Source organism: Sturnira hondurensis, unplaced genomic scaffold, assembly GCF_014824575.4.
Source record: "Sturnira hondurensis isolate 20B ecotype Veracruz unplaced genomic scaffold, ASM1482457v3 Scaffold0008196, whole genome shotgun sequence".
Taxonomy (NCBI): Eukaryota; Metazoa; Chordata; class Mammalia; order Chiroptera; family Phyllostomidae; genus Sturnira; species Sturnira hondurensis.
The window spans coordinates 1638759-1663345 of NW_028080827.1; the positions used below are offsets into that span (position 1 = coordinate 1638759).

The 24587-nt window shown below is 38.5% G+C and overlaps 1 protein-coding gene across 5 annotated transcripts in view; it reads right to left on the reverse strand.

The window, feature by feature from the left end:
* SLC30A4 (solute carrier family 30 member 4) overlaps positions 1–18458 on the reverse strand; it is a 30258-nt gene extending 11800 nt beyond the window's left edge. Inside the window, exons 1-3 of one of the 5 annotated variants that reach the window (XM_037054546.1) lie at positions 17653–18458; positions 12718–12864; positions 1783–4111 (exon numbers count right to left, since the gene is read on the reverse strand). In XM_037054546.1, coding sequence (XP_036910441.1) covers positions 4083–4111; positions 12718–12864; positions 17653–18043 — 567 coding nt within the window. In that variant the 5' untranslated portion in view covers positions 18044–18458 and the 3' untranslated portion in view covers positions 1783–4082. Of the gene's footprint in view, positions 1–1782; positions 4112–6891; positions 7728–12717; positions 12865–17652 lie in introns of those variants that run through there. The other 4 variants (XM_037054548.1, XM_037054543.1, XM_037054545.1 and 1 more) reach the window with 4 other exon arrangements.
* Positions 18459–24587: the final 6129 nt, after the last annotated feature.

Genomic DNA, 24587 nt, shown 5'->3' on the forward strand with positions numbered 1-24587 from the left:
TTGTTGTTACTCTCTTGCTGTGTGTAATTTATAAGTTAAACTTTATTACAGGTAAGTATATTTAGGGTTTGATACGATCCACAGTTTTAGGCATCCACTGGGGGTCTGGGAATATAGCCCCTGCAGATAAGGGGGGACTACTGTATTTATCAAATACTCCAAAACAAAAAGTGAGTAGGTTAAAAAGAGAAGAAGTAAGCCAAATACAAGGCAGAAAACACATGAATTTCTTAAGTTATAGCTGCTGATGGTAAAATATACATTAGGTAATGTAAAGAAAGATGAAAAAATTAAAAAATGTGAACTGTAAAGTCTCATATACTAGTGCTCATGAAAAATGAACTTTAATTCTCTTTAAAATTGTTATTTAAAAAATACCAATCCTTCTCACACTCTTCCAAAAACAGAAAATGTCAAGGTTGAACTAGCAGTTAGGCCACCACAGTTTTTAAGGTGCCTTAGTCAAATTTTACATATGGAATTATAAAGCGATACACTTTACATTTATATTCACAGCTATACAATTAATGACAGAGAGATTTGATTGCTTATGCAAATCTATAATCAATAATTAAAAATACTTTCAACCCCCCTATTATTAAATTGAACACAGTTTCCAGTTTTCCCATAACAGTCTCAATTTCTGCCTTTGTCCTGGCATAATTATTACAAGTGCCCCATTTTAGCCCTGATCAGGTGGCTCAGTTGATGGGAGCACCATCTCACATACCAAAAGGTTGTGGGTTCAATTCCTGGTCAGGGCACATACCTAGGTTGCAGGTTTGATCCCCAGTCTGGGCAAGTATGGGAGGCAACTAATTGATTTTTTCCCTCACATTAATGTTTCCTTCTTTTTTTTATCTCTCCCCCACTCCCTTCCTCTCTCTCACATCAATGTTTCCCTCCCTCCCCCTCTTCCCTTCTCTCTCTCTCAAATCAATAAACATATTAAGGGTTAATAAAAAAAAGTGCCCCATTTTGCTCTGAAAAGTGTCCTGGTTTGGATGATCTTATATAGTTACCCTAGTAGGTCTGCCAGATAAAATCCTGGATGCCCAGTTAAATTTGCATTTCAGATAAAAAAACAAATAATATTTTAGTATAAGTATGCCCTACGCAATGTTTCAGACAAAATGAGCATGTGTGTTATGCACACGCTAAACTGGGTGAGCCCACATCCCAGCGATAATTCACCTAAACACTCAAAATCACCTTTTCATGAACTTTCATGTATGGCAAAACCATCTTCGGATAAAGTAAAATAGAAGTCAAACTAAAACATAAACACAATTCCTTGGCAAGAAGGATTTCTACCCTTGGAGGGCCCACTAGGAACTGAAAATCAGTTTCCCACAAGGCAGTAGCATAAAAAGGATCCCAGTGCCTGCCCACAAGTAAGAGCAATGGAATTCAGCTGATTCCTAGAGATTCTCAAAGGACATGCAAAGATCCTGCTATCAGTGGTATCCCTTTTGCAGCAATTAATAAGGAACGCTGCTCACAGCTAGTTCCCTTTTCGAAAAGCAGAGACATTCATCTGTTAGTTTTTATTCAAATTATCCACAAAAACATCTTCCAGCCAGAAAACTGATAAAGGCAAAAGTGGAAAACACCCCAAAATTTTAAGCTGATTTTTAGGGCTGAGATTGATAATTGAGAAGTATAAGGCACATATAACACTATATAGCTAAAAATGCTAATGGTAAATAGTAATATGGCTATTTATTCTGATAATAAGAACAAAAAGTTCTTTTATTGTGAGTAAATTAAACTTTGGTGAAATATGAACAGGACTAATTAGTGTTTAAATTTTTGCCCTAGTATTTTTAACATGATGGAATGCAGATAAACATAGGCAAGATGTATTTTCTCCCCACCAAGTTTAACAGAGAAGGAAGTTTTCAATCAACAATGAAATTATGACTTGCTACAATCTTCTCATTCTTGCTTTGGGTTGCTCTTTGTTCACATAACGTACAATAAAGTTTTTCAAGACAAAGGAGTACATAACTTGTCCATCTCTTTCCTTTTCTAAAGCAGACACGGGAACTTGCACAATGGAAACCCTTGGTTTCTGTGAAAGTTACTACCCCATTAGCTTTAGGTAAACTTGACTGAATGGAAATTTAGCAAAAATGAAAAACTCTTGAAAGAGATTTTTATGGAAATACTAGAAAACCCAGTATTATAGTAGCTCTAACATATTTTGTTACTTTATAAACAAAGAAGTCACTACACTTGGCTGAATTGTAGCTTTGGAGGAGGGGGTAAGATAAATGAATGTGTTTTTTGTTATAGTATCACTTGGGTTTTTATATTCAGCTGAAATATAAACAAATGTTTATGGTCAATAATCTAGTAGACACCAAAACAAAATACACTGTGAATTTCACACACAATGTGAACAAACAGTTTCGGTTTGAATAGCCAATAAATGGTAACAAAAAATTAAATGGGGGAGAACAGATGATTATTAAGTTTTGCTAGTACTATAAAACATAAAAAATGGTTACTGTACATTTTAACACATCTATAAATTGCCAAAACTAGAGGTTTTCAAGGTTCATAAGAAAAAGAGAGTTCTGTCTTCCTTTGTTATTCTCCATCACAGTACCCTATTCTTTCTCTTTATAGCATTTAATACAATTTGTAATTATGTTGTGTTTGTGTAACATATTTACTGCCTGTCTCCCCACACTATGCTATTGTTCATTCACTTAACAGGTAACTACTGAGTGCCTAAGCAGTGAATGAGCAACAATTTGCTTCAACTGTGTAAAACCGCACTCAGACCAAGCATATTTGCTTTTTCATGAGTGTTGCTCAGAGGCACTGGCCTGCCGTAAGTGTTAACTTTGTTAATGATATGATGCCAATAATGCATACATTCCCCTTAAATTAGGTAACACTTGTCTTTCTATTGCCTCAAAGAACTATATATAGCACACATCTAAAGACAGATTTCAGAGGTTTATAAAAATCAGTTGGGAAGGGAAATAGAGATACCTTCTCTCTTCTACTTCTTTTTCTGCCATTTCTCTTTCCTACCTCCTTCCAATAGAAGATAGGAAGGAAACAGAAAAATCAGTGATCTGTATTGGATTTGCCTAGGATTCCAAACTAAATATTTGTATTTCAACTCAACCACAGACAACTCTATGGCACTCAGGCTAAAGACATCATATAGGATTTTCAGGGGCCCGTTCTTGCCACCAGAATGTCAAGCTAAACTGAAAAGTTTGTCTTTGGACCCTCTCATCTCCTATTCTAAATAATCTCCTATTTTCTGCCTTCTTACCACTCCCTTGATCCACACCCAAGGTGCCCTGAGTCCTCCGAGGTGACTTTTGACTATGCTACAATTGACTACTTCACTCACGTCTTCTTTTGCCTCAATAAAAACTCTAAATTCTAGGAAGTGCCTGTTCTTTTCCTATAGATGTTCATGTGATACAAATTAATTCTCATGAAGATGTAAATAATGAGTAGGCACAACTCTTGTCAGGGATGGGAGGAAGTTGTTAAAATGAATCAGTAACTAGAGAAAAGAAACGTGTTTTTGCTGCATGTGTGGGGGAAGAGATTTTTTAGCTGAATACTTTCTGCTCTTTTAACATCAGGGAATAAAATAACAAACTATATAGAATTAGCATTAAAATCATATGCCTACCCAAGAACAACGATCATCTAGACAGATCTGCCAAGGCCTTTGCTCAGTAGAACTACACACTATTACAAGACTCCTACACTGTCACCTTGCCATTAGCCTAGGCTGATGATTTGCATTACCAAAGTGTGTATTGTGCTTTTTATTTCAAATACAGACAACTCCGTTTGCTACAGTCCTTTCATGTGATCGCCATCTTTAATCCATGCAGACTCTGCCACCCAAGAACTGAGAGAAAAACCATACAAATAAAGTTGATTACACTCGTAATCCACAGAGAAGGATAAACGAAAGCAAGCACAGGGATGGGACTGTTTTCTGTGGAATAGAACGTCCCCTTGGACGGGGAGATGGTGCCGTTTCTCCTAAGGAGTAGTGGGATTTCTCCCACAGTGTGGTCTCTAAGTGCTAAGTTTTATTGACTTCCAGAATAAGACAGCATACCTGCAGAAAAATAAATGCAGGCATTTAAAAATAACTCACATATGGTTTCTACCCCTCTCCCTTGTCCCACAAAAGAGCTGCCATTGTAGCTCCCTGAAGGGAATAAAGAAATGAAAAGAAAAAGAAAAACCTGAATGATTTTACAGAATCTGAGTTCACATGAAAGAAAGGGAAATACTGACAGAGTGGAACTGATTCCTGGGACAGCCACTGGGCCTACTCTTCAAATCTACAACTATCTTTCTCTCAACTTGACTGAATGATTTTTGATAAAGTAAATTTTGTTGTATTGCCCAAAATGTTACTAAAGACCTGAGTCAAAAAGCACATCTTTTAAAATTGTTATTTAACCATCAGGTTGACTCACCTCACTTTTCTTCTACTACCTAGCTGATATAGTTATGCTGAGAGAATAAGAATTCTCATTATGGGGAGAAAGGAAGGCAGGCACGGGTCGTTTGAGAGAGCTCAAAAGTCTGGGTAAGATCATACACTGGCAGGTAGAGGAGGGAAGGAAAAGACGACTGAAACTAACGTTTGTTGGATATTTACTTGGTGCCAGGTACCATGTTAGGTACTCAGACCTTACCTTATTATGTTTTATAATTCTTCAATACAAGTCTTATCATCCTTATTTTATAGAAGAAACTCATACTTTGAGAAATTAAATCATTTTCCAAAAGGCCCTATATCTAGTAAAACTGCAGATTTCAGATTTGTACCAAAGACAACCACAAAGCTCTAATGTGGTAGGTACCCAAACAAAGAAGACCGGCCCCTGACCGAGATAAGGAAGAAGCATCTTCTTTCTAGTTTCTTAATTAGGCAAAAGGTCCTATAGGTAAGCCTGTATCACTCAGCTATGTTATGGATCAAACAAATTTGTAGTCTAGTTTGTGAAAATGACCACAGTTTTAGAATTATAGATAAGTGTTTTTAAGTCCCAAATATTTTAATCCCAAAATTTCAAAAATACCTGTACTCCCAGTTTGCAAATTGATTTGATTTACCCCAAACAAAAGATTGGAGGATCATGAGCTATACTAAATTATCTGTTTCACAGCTTTCATATCCTTATTTATTCAGCCTGAATTTGCAACAATTTGATTAATAATCTCATATAAAGCATTTACTAATGTCAGATACACAAAGTTTAATATTATCTATTCCTGTTCTTAGTTAATTCATGGTCCAGAAGGAGACACAGTTGTATTAAAATAATTATACAAATGTGATAAATGCCATTATGGACATGTAAAGTGTTATGAGAAAACAAAAGGAAATAAATTAAGAAAATGATACTACTGTCTGACTATCATTCACAGAAACACCTCCAAGTCTTATATGATATGCTGCTTTTTGCATGAGAAAGGATGGCAGAGAGCAGGATATGAACATATATAGTATATACTGGCTTATACTTACAAAAAGAACTGCTGTGAGGGTAGACCAGAAACTAATTTATGTTTTTAAAGGTTTTATTTATTTATTTTTAGAGAGAGGGAAAGGGAGAGAGGAGGGAGAGAAATGTCCAGGTGTGGTTGCCTCTCACGCGCACCCCTGCTGAAAACCTTGCCCGCAACCCAGGTATGTGCCCTGACTGGGAATCAAATCAGCAACCCTTTGGTTTGCAGGCTGGCACTCAATCCACTGAGCCACACTAGCTAGGGCAAGACACTAATTTAAATGGTTACTAATAAGCAGTGGGTGGGGGGGTTGGGTTGGAGGGGACAGAATGAAAGGAAGACTTCTCTACAAATCTTCAAAAAAATAATTTTAACTTTTGCAGTATGTTTTACATATTTACAAAATAAATCAACGAAGAAAAAACCAACCTGTCCTACCTCCTATGCCATCAAAACAAACAAAAAAATTAACAGTAGTAACAAACCAGAAATTTCCTAGGGGGATTCCTTCCCCAACTCTGGGTATTGGAGGCCACAAGAGGAACGTTATTTAAATGTGTCCAATGTAAATACACCTTCCCCGACAGAACTTCGGGATTACTTGTGAAGCAGTGGTCATTTTCAGAACACAGGGAGAGCCACTGCTTTGGTTTATAGCTTTATTCGATTCTACATATCTTTTTTGTCTTTTTCATGCTCCACAAGTCACCATTATGTTTTTCTTCCATTACTTCCATCACTACTACAAAGAACAGAATAAGTGAAATAAGTTCTATATCTAGATAGAGCCTCATAAGATTGTAGAATAAAAAGAAGATCCCAGAGGGCCCTGCTACTGTGAAGGCTGAGTCCCTTCTCAGCTCTGGAAAATATTCAACTATCTATAGCTTAATTGTCTTCCTTTTATGTTTTAAAATAACTTAAAAATTTAGATAAAATTCACATAATCCAAAATTTACCATTTTAACAATTTTAAAGTGCACAATTCACTGGCTTTTAGTATAAGCACAAGGTTATGCAACAATCACCACTAACTCCAGAACGTGCTCATGACCTCAAAAAAGAAATTCTATACTCATTAAGCAGTTACACCTTTTTATTTTTTAAGTTCTCTTGTTCTGAGGTTCTTAATAGTATTACTTTGAACCCCCTAGATTGCTTTTTTGTAGTTTTAAACTTTTTCCTCCTGTTTTTATATTTTTGTTTTATATTGTGAGAGACTTTCTTGATATTTTCTAGTCCTATTAGAAAAAATTTTTTAATTTCAGCAATATTTTAATTTCAAAAGCTTTTTATTATGTTTTCCAAAATATTTTACTTTTATTGTTCTGAATATATTAATAATTTAAAACATAACTTAAATCTGTCCCTCAAATTACCTCTCTTTTCTCTAAAACCAAGTTTTCGATTAGTTTTGTTCATTTTCTTTCATGCTGCTGGTTTTTCTCACCTGCCAAAAAATCTTTGGTTGTCCATTCACATTTAGTGGAGAAGAACAGGGGAACTATCCTTGTAAAAAGGAAATGCCAGAAGGATAAGCCATCAACTAATAAAAATGGTTACTAATAAGGGATGTACAGCAGGGCAGCCTAGGACAAGATTATGATTGTACTGTACTTTAGGGTGAGTAGGTGGGGAACCAAGCTATAAGGCTGCAGAACCCTGATTCTGGTATGAAAAAGACTTCTTTTGGAGAATCAACATCTACACTAGAAGCCTCAGCTTTCCCCAAATACCTGTTAATTTCTTTCTAGAAGAACTATTTTACGGTGGGGAAAGTGGAGGCTGCTTAAGTAGAGGTGGGGGTGGGAAGGAAGGTAGGAGCAAAGTGAATTACTGGGAGCAATTTCCTATTTATAGTCATTTAACTAATTTTCCTTGTTTTCAGTCCCAGTTCTCACTTCTGATCATCCCTATCCGAGCCTTCTTTGGAGATCTGTTGGGTTGATCCAGTTCCTGGCTCAGTGTACTCTAGACTTGTTTTTTCTTGGCTTGTTTTTTCCTTCAATCCCTTCCCATCTATTTTCTAACTTTCAGAGATTTCTGGAAATTTCTTGTTTACCAGTGACCCAACCATTTGCTTCTCTTTGTTCTGGTACTTTTTATTTCAAAAATAAAAAGTACTCTCAGGAGAGACTGGACTCAAATGATGATCTCTAGTCCACCGTCTTGAACTTAGCACTTTTAAGGAAAGGGAAAGATCTGACTTCCTTTAGAAATTTTCAGAAACACAATAGGATCAGTCAGTTCTATTTTCTCTAATTTTTTTTCATAGTGCTTATCATCTATGAGTACACAAAGTAACTATATGGATAAATACTAAGTATAATCAAACCTCAGTTCTCTAATGTGTTGGTTCTTGAACAATTCAGTTCTCGACCAATATGTTCCTGGGAAAAATGTCTCGGTTGTCTAACTGAACTTTGGGTCTTCATTCTCTGACAACCTTTCATGCTGATACCTGTACGATCAGTCACTTGTCTCTCAGGTGAAAAAGGAAATTTGGTTTTCGAACAAATTGCTTCTTGAACAGTTTTCTGGAAAGAGGTAAATTTGAGAACCAAGGTTCCACTGTACTTTTTTGATATTTAATAGAATTTTCACAATTACTGGTTTTTAACTTATATGCAGGACTTTTATGTTCTGTTACTGCATGTTTCTGGGGTGGAAGGCCACTGTCGTCATTAGAGTTCCAAGGGGTCTATATCCTAAAAGAGGTTAAGAACTACAGAACTATTAAATGAAACATACTCTCTCAAATAGTGCTAGAGGGTAAAAGTCCCCGTTCCATGATGCTGTTTTAGACCTTAAAATACAGGTGTTTAAACCACAAAAAAATTAAAGTTTGAAAATAATTTTAAACTTGTTAAAAAACTCCAGGTCAATTAATTAAAAAAATGAATATATAATGTGTTGGAAAGTAGTGGGGTTTCCTCTAGGAACACATCCAAATGCACTGTGCAGTGGCTTTAACAATGACAGAAAACTGCACTCAGTGCTTTGGTTCTCTTGTGCAGCAGTAGAGAGTGCTGAGGCATGAGACACTAGATAACTTCCCAACCAGATGGCTTGGACAGCTACTTGGAATACAGCTATTCAACTACAGTGCCAAGTTATAGACTAGAAGATCCAGTGATTACATTTTAGAAGACCTAGATGTTGAGTTAATATTAGGCTAAATATTAGGAACAACGAAGGGGAGGAACTGATACATTAGCCAAGAGTGTTAGTGTCTCCACAAAATAAAATGACAATATGTTAATTCTGGTTCTTTAAGACAGGTTTTGCTGAAGCTACCTAAATGTCAACTTTTGGGTTCTAAGCAAATGACATGTGGATATATGACACTTCATATGAGTCCCGGCAATTATCTTATATATATTTTTTAAATAAGCAAAAACTTAAAAACAATAAGATAGCAAGAAACACAGTTGTATGTGATTACATATGATTTAACCTTAGTTAAATATTAATATTTGTTAAAAATAGAAAAATAAAATATGTGCATTAAAACATGATAAAGACGACTTTATTCAATGGGGGAAGAAGTTACTGAGGTATGCACAGGGACCACTGCAATGGAACTCTGCAGTTGGGGAGAGAGTTTGGGCTCAACTCTGAATATTCTGTGGGCAAGTGGGAATTTATAAACAAGAAGCAGGGTGGAAGTCTATGTGTAGAAAATTACTAAAGCCCTGGCTGGTGTAGCTCAGTGGATTGAGCGCAGGCCTGTGAACCAGAGTATCGCGGTTCAATTCCCAGTCAGGGAACATGCCTGGGTTGCAGGCCAGTTCCCAGCAGGGGATGCATGAGAGGCAACCATACATTGATATTTCTCTCCCTCTCTCCTTCCCTTCCCCTCTGAAGATAAATAAATAAAATCTTAAAAAAAAGAAAATTACTAAGAGGAAATAGGAGTAAGGGGGATTGTGGTTAAACTGAACTAACGGAATTCTTGCTGAAGACAGGTCATCACTCAAGGGTAACCCATCAGATACTGAGAGTGGGAGGTTCTGTTAAATTGGCTTATGCAATGTTCTTGCTAAAATTAGATTTTACAAGGAAGTGCACAAATGGGCTTTGGAGAAGAATCAGGAGATTTGACTAAAATCTGGTCAAGCAAAGATCTCCGTCAGCATTCACAGAATTACGTTGACTAAATGGCCTCAATGAAGGTCAGCCATAGTGTATACTCATATGTTATATGTATTATAGTAATGCTTAAAATCTGGGCTACAGTAGCCTTGGTTGGAATAACCTAAGTGAAAGAAAGAAGCTAATGTTCATTAATTAATTAAACCCACATGGTTTTGCTTGGTTCAAGAAATAGAATATGAATATTTCTGATAACGTCTTCAGGAAGTAGGGAACACATTTAAAAATTAATGATTACCAAATAATTTTTTAAATTGTATTTTATTGATTATGCTATTACAGTTGTCCCAATTTTACCCCCTTCTACCTCTCCACTAAGCTCCTCCCTTGCCTGCTCCTCAGGCAATCCTCATACCAATGTTCATATCCACGAGTCATGTGTACAAGTTGTCTGGCTACTCCATTTCTTATACTGTATTTTACATCCCCATGGCTATTCTGTAACTACCTATTTGTATTTCTTAATCCCCTCACTTCCTCACCCATTCCCCCATACCCCCACACCCCCACACCCCCATCCCATCTGGCAACCATCAAACTCCATATCCATGATTCTGTCTGTTCTTTTTTGCTTAGTGTGTTTTCTAGATTCAATTGTTGATAGTGTTGCATTTTTTGCCATTTTGTTGTTCATAGTTTTGATCTTTTTTTCTTAACATTTCATATAATAAGGGAATAGTGATGATGAATTCCTTTTGTTTTTTCATGTCTGGGAAGCTCTTTATCTGCCTTCTGATTCTAAGTGATAGCTTTGCTGGGTAGAGCAATCATGACTGTAGGTCCTTGCTTTTCATGATTTGGAATATTTCTTCCCCCTCCCTACTAGCCTGCAAAGTTTCTTTTGAGAAATCAGCTGAAAATCTTATGGGAACTCCCTTGTAGATAACTTCTTTCTCCTTGCTACTTTTAAGATTCCTTATCTCTTAACCTTCGACATTTTAATTATGATGTGTCTTGGAGGGGGCTTCTTTATGTCCATTTTGTTTGGGACTCTCTGTGCTTCCTGAACTTTTATGTCTATTTCCTTCACCAAATTAGAGAAGTTTTCTTTCATTATTTTTGAAATAGATTTCCAGTATCTTGCTCTTTTTCTTCTTCTGGCATGCCTATGATGCGAATGTTGAAATGCTTAAAGTTGTCCCAGAGGTTGCTTACACTATGCTCATTTCTTTGGATTCTCTTTTCTTATTGTTGTTCTGATTGGTTGTTTTTTGCTTTCTTATATTTCAAACCACTGATTTGATTCTTGGCTTCATTCACTCTATAGTTGTTTCCCTATAAATTCTTCTTTATTTAAAATAGTGTATACTTCATTTCTGAATGGATCTTTTTTATGTTGTTGGGGTCCTCACTAAATTCCTTGAGTGACCTTATAACCAGTGTTTTGAACTCTGCATCTGATAGACTGCTTATCTCCATTTTGTTTAGTTCTTTTTCTCCTGGACTTTTGATCTGTTCTTTCATTTGGGCCATGTTTTTTTTTTTTTTTTTGGTCTCTTCATTTTGGCAGCCTTCCTGTATTTGTTTCTATATTAGTTTGAGCTGTCTTGATAGCATGGCCTAATGTAGTAGTTGTCCTGTAGTGTCCAGTGGCACAAGCTCCCCTATTACCCAAGCTGGGTACTTACTCAAGGTATGTCCTTTGTGTGGGCTGAGTACACTGTCCACTGTTGAATCTTGGCTGAATCTTGTTTGCTGTAGGCAGGTCAATGTGAGGGATTTTCCCAGGTCAGTCAGTTGCAAGGAATGGCTGTGACCACTAACCACCAACCTTCACCTTCTGTGGAGGATCAGTTGTGCAGGGGCAGGATGGTGGTGCTCTAATGTGGTTTGTAGCTTTCCACTGGCTGTGCAAACCTTGGGGTTTCTCAGGGTGGTGCAGGCCAAGGGCAGCCCCCACCTGTGTTTTTCCTGAGACCCTTCTGTCAGTGCTGTAAAGGAGTCTGAGATGGCTGCTACTTGTGCTGGGCTTGGAGATTTCCAGGTGAAGCCACGTTGTGAACCTAGGCTGGCTGCTGCTAGTGTTGTGGCTGGGGCCCCTTAGCAAGAGGTAAGGGGGCTGGGCATCACTGAGGCCAGCTTTTGCTTGTTTGAGAGAATTTAGGAAGTTGTGAAGCATGAGCCAAGATCAGCCATTCATATGGAAAAACTACTGTTAACAGCTGTAAGTTGGGTAGGACAGAGCCTCAGGGGATTGCCAGGGTAGGACAAAGTGTGTTAGACAGGTTGATGGAGTTTCAGATATGACGCCCACCTGCTGGCTCTGTGGCTCTGTCCTCTTTTTTGTCTGGGAAAAGCTGTCTCCCAGCTCTCACTTTGATGCCAGACACTTCAGTTCCTCCCAGTATGCCACTGGTGCCTTTTACGCTGCTACTCCAGAGCTGGAGCTCAGATGCAGTGAGTCTGAATAAGTTTGTGTGTACGTTCTTTAAGAGGAACTGCTTGAGACTCCAGAAGTTTCTTCCACCAACTTAATCCCCACTGGTTTTTGCATCCAGAAACTATGGGGACTTATCTTCCTGGCTTGGAACCCTGGGCTGAGGGTCCTGGTGTGGGGCTGGGATTCCTTGCTCCTGAGATATCACTCCCAAATTTTTATCCACCCCACGTGGATATGGGACCAGCCCATTCCATGTCTCTGCCTCTCCTGCCTGGTTGGATGGATGTGGTTTCTTTAATTCCATAGTTGTCAGACTTCCTTTCAACTTGATTTCTCTTGTTTATGAGTGATATTTGTTCTATATTTTAGTTATAAAATTGATGTGGTTGTGAGAGGAGGTGAGCTGCATTTACTTAAGCCACTATCTTGACTGGAAGTTCCTCTATCATATAATCTTATATGTGTAAAGTGTTTAGCTGACTGGGTTGAACGTACATGGGAAGATATGCATCTGAATAAATCCTGTTCACCTATTTTCATTTGCTTTGTTCATCTGCTTCAACAGAGCTTATTACTAGAAAAATTTAAGTTAATCAAAGGTTATATATAGTTCATTGTTGTCTTACCATAAAATCTTTTAAACTAAAAAACTCTCAATTACCTACCTAAGCGATGAAATCCAAAGGTGAATCTTTTGGTTGGTGATTTTGAAGACAGCCACAAAGCAAGCAGGGTCAGTATAATAGCACTTAGGTCAGTTAACATATGAAGAGCATCTGTCATGATTGCTAGGCTATTTGCAATGTATCCACCTTAGAGTAAGGATGAGAGGGAAGAAGGAATGAGTTAACTAAAATAACAAATGTAAGCAATAAAGCCAAAAATATGTAACATCCTATAAAACATGAACTAACTAAATCTTTATCCTATTACAATGAAATCATGGTACATGAAATTTTATGCAAAACATTAAATATGCATATATTTTTCTAGTGAGAATTTCCACATCTATGAACAGATTCTCTGAGGAATCAATGACCTTAAAAAGTTAAGAACCACTAAACTGCAGGGTAAAACATGTAAGTTTTGGGTTTTAGCATTACAGCTTTTACTCAACCAATTAATTCCACTACAAGACAGTGAAATTAATAACCACAATAACTAAACAGAATAAAGCTGAAGAAAAAGTAGGTATTCACTTGTTTGGGAGGGTTTGAACATAAAATTAAACTGAATAAACTCATAAAATGTACACTCGTTCTAAATAAAAGATAAAAATAGCTGATTCATTTGGATATACACAGTAATATCTTCTAATAGAGGGATAAAAAAGATAACATTAGTTTATCTTCTTACTTTTCTGTGGAGTTAAAAATTTTCTTTAAGTGAAAAAAAATTTTTAATGTTTTTGTTGTTGAAAACCTCTTTTAAAAAAACCTGAGTTTCTTTTTTAAAGTAGGCCCTTCTTGTTTCATGGGGTACACGATCTTATCTCTGTGGACACTAGTTATACTAGTACATTATTATGTCTGACTGTGTCTTAAACAGGTTTTGACTAGAGTTCCTTATGTTAGCCTTCCTCTTTACCCACACTTCCAGGGGTATCTGCTGCAATCAATTCTGGGCCTAATTAGGATCATCTAGTACAGTAGTTCTCGACAGTGGTCCCCAGATCAGCAGTATCAGCATCTCCTGTGACCATGTTAGAAATGCAAATTCACAGACCCTATCCCAGAACTACTTAATTAGAAACTCTGGTCCAGTAATTTATTTTTGAATAAGTTCTCCAGGTGTTTTTCATGCTTTAGGTTGGTTCTTGGCTTTCCCTACTAATTGCTTAGGGGGTGGCTTTCTTGGGTCTATTAAGTAAGTCATTTACCTCTTTTATCAATTTCCTTTCTAGTTTCCCAAATTTGTGTTGCTATTGTCCCCTCCTCAGTTTTCTACATCTTTGTAGAGATTATATATATATATATATATATATATATATATATATATATATATAAATGCCTTTATTGTAAGTTTAAGAGAGGCTTCAGGAGAGAGTACAATTAAATGCATGGGTTCATCTGCCATCTTTACCTAGAGGTCTGTTTGCATTCACTTTTTAATCTTTTTCACTTCCAATAAAAATGAAGTTATTAAATCTCAAGGATATTTTAGTCCTCATCTTACTGGACCTCTGAAGCTTCAACTTATTTATTGACACTTTGAAATACTCCCTTTTCTTGGATTTTGGGACACCTGTTTGCCTTCTGCCTGACTTCTAAAGTTGGAGTTCCTTCAGACTTGGGCTTTCCAGGTGATGTTTTCCATTCTTATGGCATTACATATTATATCTTGACCTCTCTTCTGAACTACAGACTCATATGCTCACTAGGCATCTTGGCTATTTCACATACATATTGTAACATGTTTAAAACATTATAACATGTTTATAACATGTCTAAATGCTGCTCTGTATTTTCTTCCTGCTTCAGAAATGAAATACATTCCCATATACTCAATTGCTTAGGTGAGAAACTTCAGAATCATTCCTGACACTGTTCTCCCATCAACCCCCACATCCACACCACTAGCCAAGTTTGTCATTGTTACCTCTAGAATGTTTCTCAATCAGTACACTTTTCCCCATCCATTTTATTATTTTTTAATTTTTTAATATTTTATTTATTTATCTTTAGAGGGGAAGGGAAGGAGAGAGGGAGAGAGACATCAATGTATGGTTGCCTCTCATGTGTCCCCTGCTGGGAACCTGCCCGAAACCCAGGCATGTGCCCTGACTGGGAATCAAACCACGATACTCTGGTTCACAGGCTCATGTTCAATCCACTGAGCTACACCAGCCAGGGCCTCCCCATCCATTTTAGTCCAGGCCATAATCATCTCTTATCTGGAACTCTGCAATAGTTTACTTGCTTCCATTCTTGTACTCTCCAATCCAGTCTCCAAATAAAAGCCAGAGTAATCTTTTAAAAAGGTAAATCCCATCATGTCACTCCCTGCTTAAAAGCCTTCACTGACCTCCCATTGTATTTAGAATGAAAAACTGCATTCCTTTAATACAGTCTACCAGGACCTGCCTGATGTGGTATCCATGCCTCTTTCCCTCCTGTTTTCTACAGTCCAGACAAACTGGCATTCTTTTTAGGTCCTTTCAAAAGGTCTGTTTTAGGACCTTTATAAATGCTGTTCTTTTCACCTGGAAAACTCCTCTACTCCATTTGAGTCCTACTGTGGAATAACTCCTACTCTTCTTCTTTTTTTTTTTAATTTTAACTGTACCTGGCTCCTACATAAACTATGCCTCACTGGTTACTAGGTCTTATAGTACCTTGTTCTTTTTCTTCTTAGTACTTAAGATCATTTGAATTATAAATTTGCTTGTGTGTTTATTTGTCTAACATTTGTGTCTTCCATTAGACTAAATGATTCAGATAGTAGGGATCATAACACTGCTCCATTGTATAGCCAGAAACAGCACAGTGCCTGACATATAGTAAATACTCAAAAAATACTTACTGAATGGAAGAATGGACCTTGTCTAAGGTCTCAGAGCAAGGTAGTGGCAAAGCCAGATTCAAAATCATCTCCTCTTTCAGTATTCAAATTACTTCATATAAAAAAGTTACTCCATGCTTACAAAAAGTGCTTTAGGTTCTTCTGACATACTTTAATAAACACTGTACTACATACAATTTAATTCTATATTACATTCTAAGCACTATTGTTAATGTCTATACTAAGTACTAGCATCTGTGTTAATACAAGATTTTTGTATTTCAAAATAAACTCAGTATTTGAAAGAAAATACTTATTTTGGTTTTCACAAAACATTTGCCAAATGAAAGATTTTAAAAATAGTTGAGTCAGGACAATTGTATCTTAATAATTCTCACTTTGGCAACAAAAATTCTAAGTTAATTTTACTCACAATTTTACTTAGGGGAAAACTGTGATTGATGTGATTTTAACTTCAAATACTAAATATTAACAAAAAATCACTAAGTCTGAAAAACTCAATATTGTAATTTATGTGAATTTGTGTAAGTCATTGCATCTTTGTCTGCTAACACCATGCCTTCTCTGGATATAGCTTCACTCCCATCTTTTAATCTCTTCACAGCTTAAGCATTTATAATTCTCTAACACAATAAAAACGAATTCAACAAAAAATTAATGAGCATCTACTCTGCGCCAATCGTTGTTCTAGGTGCGGGGACTTCAGCTTGTATTTCAGTAGAGAAAAACCGGTATTAAACAAGTAAATATAAGACAAGTAAATATACAAAGAAGATAACCTCAGGTGTTGAGGGCTTTTAAAGTTGGGGAGGGAACAGGGAGAAGAAAGGCGTGCTTTAGTTAATCAGATAAGGTCTCTCAGAGGAGTCCTTTGAGAGACAACAATAACAAGAAACCTGCCAAGAGAAGATTTGGGAAAAGGCAATCCACATAAAGCAGTGTTTTTCAAACTGCAGACCCCGCTCTATTTGTGGACCATGAAATCAACTAAGTGGGGTGGGACCACAATTGGTAAAATATTAAAACACATCATATGAAATAAAGTTTGTTTCAGTTATACATCTATTTACATATATATATATATATGTGTGTACATTTGCATATGTATGATGCATACCTACACAAGTCACAATGTTAATTGTTTCTTACTCTAGTGATGTCAAAAAAAAAAATTGAAAGCCACTGAGATAGAGGGACCAGCCAGTGTGAAGGCCTTAAGGGCAGGAAAGAGCTTTTGAGTTGTGGCCAGCTTGGCTGAAGTGAGCAGTGGGGAGGAGTGATATGAAATGAGGTAGGACATGTATACAACTTTCGGACATGTAACCTCCCACCACCACCTGAAATCTGGATTGCCATCTCTGTCCTTGTCACGTTTCATCATTAAGAGACAACATGGGAAAACTCCATGCTTTAATGTCACTTTGTAAATGGCCACTAAGATAAATTAGCAGTTACAAAGTGACTGTGAAATTAATCTCTAAACAATTAAAAAATAAAACCAAGTTCATAAACTCTGGGGAGCCATTTTCTGGTTTCTTTCAGATCCTCCTTATAATGAATAACTTTCAGGTTAGTTGGTAGTATTTAATTTTGCAAATCTCTTAGATATAAATCCAGTGGAAAATAGTATAAAGAGATCACATAAGTTAAATGTACAGAAAAAAATCAAGAGACTGGGACTGGAGATGTGACTCTACCATTAACTATGTAATTTCCTGACAACTAATTTAACCTCTGTGGGCCCTTAGATTCCTTATGTGAAAAAGAAGGTGGAGCAGGTGTTCACTAAGATCCCTCCATACTGTAAAATTTTATGATTCTAAGTAACTTTAGAATCATGCACTATTTTAACCTGGTGTTTTATCGCAATTCTTTTTTAAAAAGAGGAAGTTACATAATATACAATAAATGTATGTTGTACTTAGATTGGGCTGCCCTTTGAAACTGTGGCCTTTTTACATGACAAGAGATCAGTATCGATAAATAACAAGCTTCACAAAAAGAAAGTTTCAGCCTCAATCACATGTATCTAAAGCTTGACAAATGGAAATGGCAAGTGAGTTGGCAACACAACTCACCTACGAGTTCTCCAATCATGAAAAGCAAGTACAGAACGGCAGCAATGGTCAACCTGGTCTTCACTTTTCTCTGCTTCAGCGACTCCCTCCGTTGGCTGCAGTTGTCACAGGGGTCCACCTTCAAACTCAGCTGACTGTTGGTCAAGGGTAAGTCCTGGTCCAGCAGGGAATCATCGTCGGCCTGGAGGGCCAGGTGCGCCCCATTAACAGGCCTTTCCGGGGTTTCAGAACCGTCATCTGCCACCACAACTCGAAGTTTGTTAAACCGAGAAAGCCCCTCGTCCCCTGCTTCGTCGGAGAAGTCAAAGGCGCTGGTGTCATTTAAAAAGAGCGGCGCATCATCTTTCCGCAGCAGAGATTTGAGGCGCTTCCACGCGCCGGATCCGGCCATGGCAGAGGCTGCGCTGCCGCGGCACCGCACGGCTCCGGGCAGGCGGACGGCCGGCGGGCTCCTGCTTCACTGGGGCGCCCGCTCCCGGTGGCACGGCCGCGCGTCCCTCCCCATCCCGTGGAAAACGAAACGCGTCCTAGATTAAAGGCGCTCCATCAGAGCCCACAAGTTCCGAAGCTCCGGACGGCGCGGGGCGCAGGGCCAGCTCGGAGGCGCCGCGGCTCCGCGAGGGGGCGGCGCGTCTCTCTGGGGAGCCACCGAAGGGCGGCCGCTCATCTCCCCGCCCCCGGCCGGCTCCGCGGGTCCGGCCCGCTCAGCTCGGCCCGGAGCCGCGGGGGACGCGGCTGAGCTTTCGGCTGCAGCGCCCGCAGCCCCAGGCCGGCTCCGCGGGTCTGACAGGTTCGGGGCCGGCGCCCGCGGCCGCCGCCTCTCCCCGCCCTGCGCGAGGCCGCGCGCGTGCGCCGGAGCGGCCGGGGGCGAGGCGCGTGAGGGAGGGGCAGACGCGGGGACGCGCGGGCCGAGGCGCGAGGCCGGGGTTCCGCGAGGAGCCGGGCAGGGGCGCGCGCCGCGCCCGCGACCCCCGACCCCAGCTCCCGCGCCCGCCCCTTGTCCCGCCGGGCCTCTGTCTGAGGGGACGCGCACAGGAGAAGCCCCATAGCCGCCTGGCCTTTCCCCTTGCCCTCGTTGTAGGACAACTGCGGCGGGGAGCCTGGTCCGCGGGTTCACTGGGTAGAACCGAACCCTCCCGTCCGCGCTGGGAGTTCGCTCCACCGAATGAGGGAAAACCCCTGCGACGGATCTCGGTTTAGGATGCCCTGTGGAAAACCAGTTTAGCCCTTTCAATCAAGCAGCTTTTCTCTCCGGAGTTGCTGCCTCTCCGGCAAAATTTGCTGCACAGGCGGGTCAACTTGGAGAGGGCGAGGCTTCTGGTTGTCAGCAGTTCTGTCTCCTAATATATATTTACTATTGTTTTTTCAGCAAATATGTGTTGTCCTCTGTGTGCTCACTCCACATTCCCTTTGCCTCCAAGTATTCACAATACAGACTAAACCCAAGCACAGAAAATCTAGTAGAAGTGTCTAAGTCCGGCCTTTAATTTAACTCGTTAAACAGAAGAAGGCTCATTATGGAATGAGAAAAGGCTTCTAATGTTATTGGAATGGCTTCTAATGTTAATGGAATGAGAAAAGGCTTCTAATGTTATTGAAATGCCAATCGCTCCCTGCGCCCACCCCACGCTGTCCCTACCTCCACCGTGATTCCCTAGATGGGTTTTTGGGATTTGGGAGGTCTTAAACTTATTTGCAAAAATTTGTGGGTATGTATATTATCTTGAGTAAGTCCCTTACACTTCATTATATTCTCGAATGGGGTTAAATCTCAAATAAGGTTAAAAACAACAACGGAACAGGGTCAGGAGAAATCATTGTATAGTTCAAGCACCCAGCTCCTACTTGGAGTTGAATTATAGTGCAAACTCTATTTATCCAGTATTTATCGACGTTGTTTTTTGTCAACAGTCTACATGGATGACCACATTTCAAGTTTCAAAAAATATAATGAAACGTCACATGAAACATCTTTTTCCTCCAAAGATTCAGATGATGCTTTAGAATTTTGCATGTCTCAGAAGCTAAAACACCAACTGCTTTTTCACTTCTGAAAGCTCACAATATTCTCATAGAACTGCAGCCGTGAGAATCAGGTTAGGACACGATCAGAGATTTCATGGTTCCCAAGACCTAGAATGTTCAGTAATCAGGGCACTTAGGTCATTATTAGCCGAAGGTGAAGAGCTTACTGAAGTTTGCTTTCCTAACTCCAAATATCTTAATCCAATTGATTGGGAGTAGGTTATTTGTTGTTTTTAATTTATTATAGTGCCTGATATTCTATTGAGAGATATAAGTGAATAAAAGTAGATAATCCAGGAGTATGATAGCTGTCTTTTTAGTGTAAATTATTTAAATGAGATTCCATTTAAAGAAAGAGACAGATGTTTTCAAGAAAAGTTGAGGCAAGAGCATGGATTTTTTTTAAAAAAATTACAATAAACTTTTTTGGGAAGTTCTCCATTTCAGTTGAACTGTTTTGTATAACTGGGTCCCTAAAGAGAGTGATGGGATGACAACAAAAACTCCATGGGGATTTTAAGATATGTTAAAAAATTCACATGAAAAGGTAGAGAGAGCTTAGTTCCCCTTCCTGTTGAGTGTGGTCTGCGCTTATGAGTAGCTTATGGCCCACAATGAATAGAATCTGGCAGAAGTGACAATGTATGACTAATAAGACTAGGTCATAAAAGGCGTTGCAGCTACCTTCTTGTTCTCTACAATCACTTGTAGTAGAGGAAGCCAGAGCTACGCTGCCATGAGGAACTCAGGCAGCCCCATGGAAAGGCCCAGTGATGAGGAACTGAGGCCTCCTGCCAACAGCCATGTGAGTGAGTCATGTTGGGAGTGGATCTCCCCAGATAAGCCTTCAGATCACTGCAGTCTGGGTGATGTTGACTGAAACCTCATGAGAGATCCTGAGCAGAACTACCCAGGGAAGCCAACCCAGGTGACCCACACAGACTATGAGATAATAAATCTGTATTGTTTTAATATGGTAAGTTTAGGGGTAATTTGTTATAGAGCAGTAGATAACTACTGTATTTTCAGACCATAAGACACACCTAGGTTTTAGAGGAGGAAAATAGGAAAAAAATTTTGCAAAAAATGTGGTAAAATATTTAATGACATAAAAAACATAGTATTTCACCAATGTAAATGTAAACAACAGCAACATTAACAACCATTATTCCCCCCAAATTTTTGTGGGGGCCGGGGGGTGCATCTTATAGTCTGAAAAATATGGTAACATACTCTATACCAACTTTCCTTTGTACCAAGAAAGATACTTTTCTTATTCTTTAATCACATGGACTGTTTTTCCTAGGCCTGCCCTTGGGTTAGTGGCATGATTGTCACTGAGCTTTAAAATGGGATAGATAAATAAACTTTTGTGAATAGTCTTGGAATGTAACCACTATTTGCAAACTTATTTTTATGTATTCAGAGTTTATAACAATAGACAAATGAACTTTTGAAATATAACCATTTATAATCTGGGTATTGCCTGCAATTCTGCTAGCTATTGCTCAATATGCCATTCTCTTAAAAGATTTTATGAGACTTCATATCTCTTTCTAGTATGAGGAGTTTTTCTCATGGGCAAATGAAAACATTGTCAACCATTTAGCCTATCTCTTAATTAGGTAACCCAAAATACACAGATTATTTAGGTTATACCAGAGGCCTGCCAGTTCAATTGCAAGACACATACCTCAGGGCAATTAACTGCAATAGATTCAAATAGATCCTCGTCCAGGAATTCCTTGGAACAAATGGCAGTGCTACAAATCATACTACAGTTAACATTTACTTAAGGCTTGTTTATGTGTCAGACACTGTGTAAGAACCCTTAACTTCTATTAGCGCATGTAATCCTTACAGCCTCACTCTGAAGAAGGAAATGATTCAAAGCGTGGGTCTTGGAATCAGATTGCTTGTATTTGAATCGTGGCTTCATCATTTACAGTCATATACTGGTAATCTCTGGCAAACTATTTAACCTCTTTGTGCTTCAATTTTCTTACCTACTACATGGTAACAATAGCATCTGCTTCACAGAGCCATGGTTAGGATTGAATAAGATAATGTATGCAAAGCATGTGAAACTTAGCATATGTAGTTCTTAGCACATAGTGTGGGTTCAATCAATGCTAGCTTTAAAAATTTTTTATTTATTGATTGATTTGAGAGACAGAGAGAAACAGAAAGACAGACATTGATTTGTTGTTCCATTTATTTATGCATTCATTGGTTGATTATTGCATGTGCCCTGATTGGGGATTGAACCTGTAACTTTGGTGTGTCAGGCTGACACTTTAACCAACTGAGCTATCTGATCGGGGCCAATTATTTTTTAAGTAGATGAAGACATAAAATCTCAGGGACATTAAATAACTTGGCCAGTGTTGTGCAGCTAGCAAACAGTAAGAACACAGTTCCAGAGCAGTTTGGTTTCAGAGCTCAAGCTCTTAACCATTATTCTATACTGTTCCCCTTGGCTTCTTTCTGTACACAAATGGAATGATTTGCAGAAACCGTCTTGACTCTTTGGAGGTATGCTAGGAGAGATCCCTATTTCATATGTCAAAGATTTGCCAACACCTTGAGACCTTAGCATCATCTTATAAAATCCCTCTTGGAAATGAAGCGAAAAAAGTGGAAATGTTTTTTTTTTCTTTAATTGAAGGTGGAAAAAGGTGTCATTTAATTGGCAGGTTCAAACACTGCATATTTCCCATCTTGGGAACTCCTTTCTCCACTGGAGCATGTGGGTCCCCATAAGATCTTGTTGGAATGTGTACTCTTCTTTTTTTCAGATAGGGGTGAAAGCTGTTGAGTGCATATGAACAAGGGTTAGTAATGTGATATACAAATATGGCAAATGTAATAATTTCTCCTTTCTATGTATTACCATGGTAACAGAGTAGCTAGAGATTCAATTTAACCCCTTCTCCAGGAGAGGGGAAAAAGGACCTGAAATAGATAAGAGAATTGCCCAAGAACTGACAAATTACCTTCTTGGACAGGAAGGAGTTGAAGGAGATCTCTGTCTTAGAAGTCTATATACCCTGTCAGGCAAACCAAACTGTGGGCTGAAACCTGCTAAATTAAGTTTATTGTTTTCATACTTTTGTCTTCCCTTGGTTTTAATTTGAATTTTTGAGTTTTTTGAGGTAACTCCATAGTGTTTTCCACAGTGGCTGCACCAGTCTGCATTTCCACCAACAATGCACTTTTCTCCACATCCTCGGCAGCACTTGTTTGTTGTTTTATTGATGATGGCCATTCTGACAGATGTGAGGTGATGTCTTGTTGTTTTACTTTGCATTTCTCTGATGACTGGTGATGGTGAGAATCTTTTCTTATGTCTGTTGGCTCTCTGTATGTCCTCTTTGGAGAAATGTCTATTCAGGACCTCTGCCCATTTTTAAATTGGATTGTTGTTGTCGTTGTTTTTTGGTGTTGAGTGGTATGAGTTCTTTATGAATTTTGGATCTTAACCTCTTATGTGATATATCATTGGCTAATATCTTCTTCCATTCAGTAGTAGGTTGTCTTCTCATTTTGTTGAAGATCTCCTTTGCTGTGCAAAACCTTTTTAGTTTGATGTGGTCCCATTTGTTTATTTTTTCTTTTGTTTCCCTTGCCTGAGGAAATGTATCAGAAAAAAATATTGCTAAGAGAGATGTCATAGATTTTACTGTTTATGTTTTCTTCTAGGAGTTTTATGGTTTCAAGTCTTACAATGAAGTCTTTAATCTATTTTGAGTTTTTTCTTGTATGTGTATAGTAAAGTGGTCTACATTCATTTTTTTGTGTATATCTATTTAATTTTTCCAACACAATTTACTGATAGACTATCTTTGCCCCATTGTATGTTCTCACTTCCTTCAGTGATTTTACTTCTGGGTATATATCAGAGAAACCCAAAACACTAATTTGAAAGAATATATGCATCTTTATGTTCATAGCAGTATTATTTACAACAGCCAAGATGTGAAAGCAACCCAAATTGTCCATCAAAGATGAGTGGGTAAAAAAGCTGTGGTGTATATATAATGGAACATTACTTGGTCATAAAAAGTGGTGAAATCTTACCCTTTGTGATAGCCTGGGTAGACCCAAAGGGTGTTATATTAAGTGAAATAAATCACTGGGAGAAAGAAAAATACTGTATGATTTCACTTATGTGTGGAATCTAAAGAACAAAATAAATGAACAAACAAAATTGAAACAGACTCAGATATAGAGAACAGACTGATAGTTGTGGGGCGGGTAGGGAAGGGGGGTTGGGAGACTGGGTGAAAAAGGTGAAGGGATTAAGAAGTACAGATTGGTTGTTACAAAGTAGTCATGGGGGTGTAAAGCACAGCATGAAGAATCTAGTCAATGGATTCTTAGTAACTATGTACGGTGTCAGGTGGGTGCTTGAAATATCAAGGGGGACCACTTTGTTGTCCACCTGAGACTAATACAAAATAATATTGAAGACTATAATTTTAAAAAGATAAGAAAAAAAGAACCAAAAAAAGGAAACATTTCTATGGGTTTCTTTAAGTATATGGCTGAAAAGAGAAATGAATAGGTGGTCCCGGTGGGATGTATTTAAACACTGAGCACAGTAGCACTGGAGTCTGGAGATGGTAACTGGGCTGGGGGAACTTGAAAATGAAGGCGAAAGGCTGACTTTGGAAACGCTTTGGGAGTGCTTCATCATAGACAGGAGCACCACAAGAGAACTTGGAGAACTTGGTTAGCTGCTAACTTTGCCATCCAGTCATTGTGATTCCTAGCAGCGTACTATTGCTGAGCTCATTTTCTTGTCTGTAAAAAATGGAAAATAATATTTGCCCTACCTATGTCATGAAGATGCTATACAAATATTTTGTATGTGAAAACATTCCCTTACCTACTTTCCTAGAGTTATT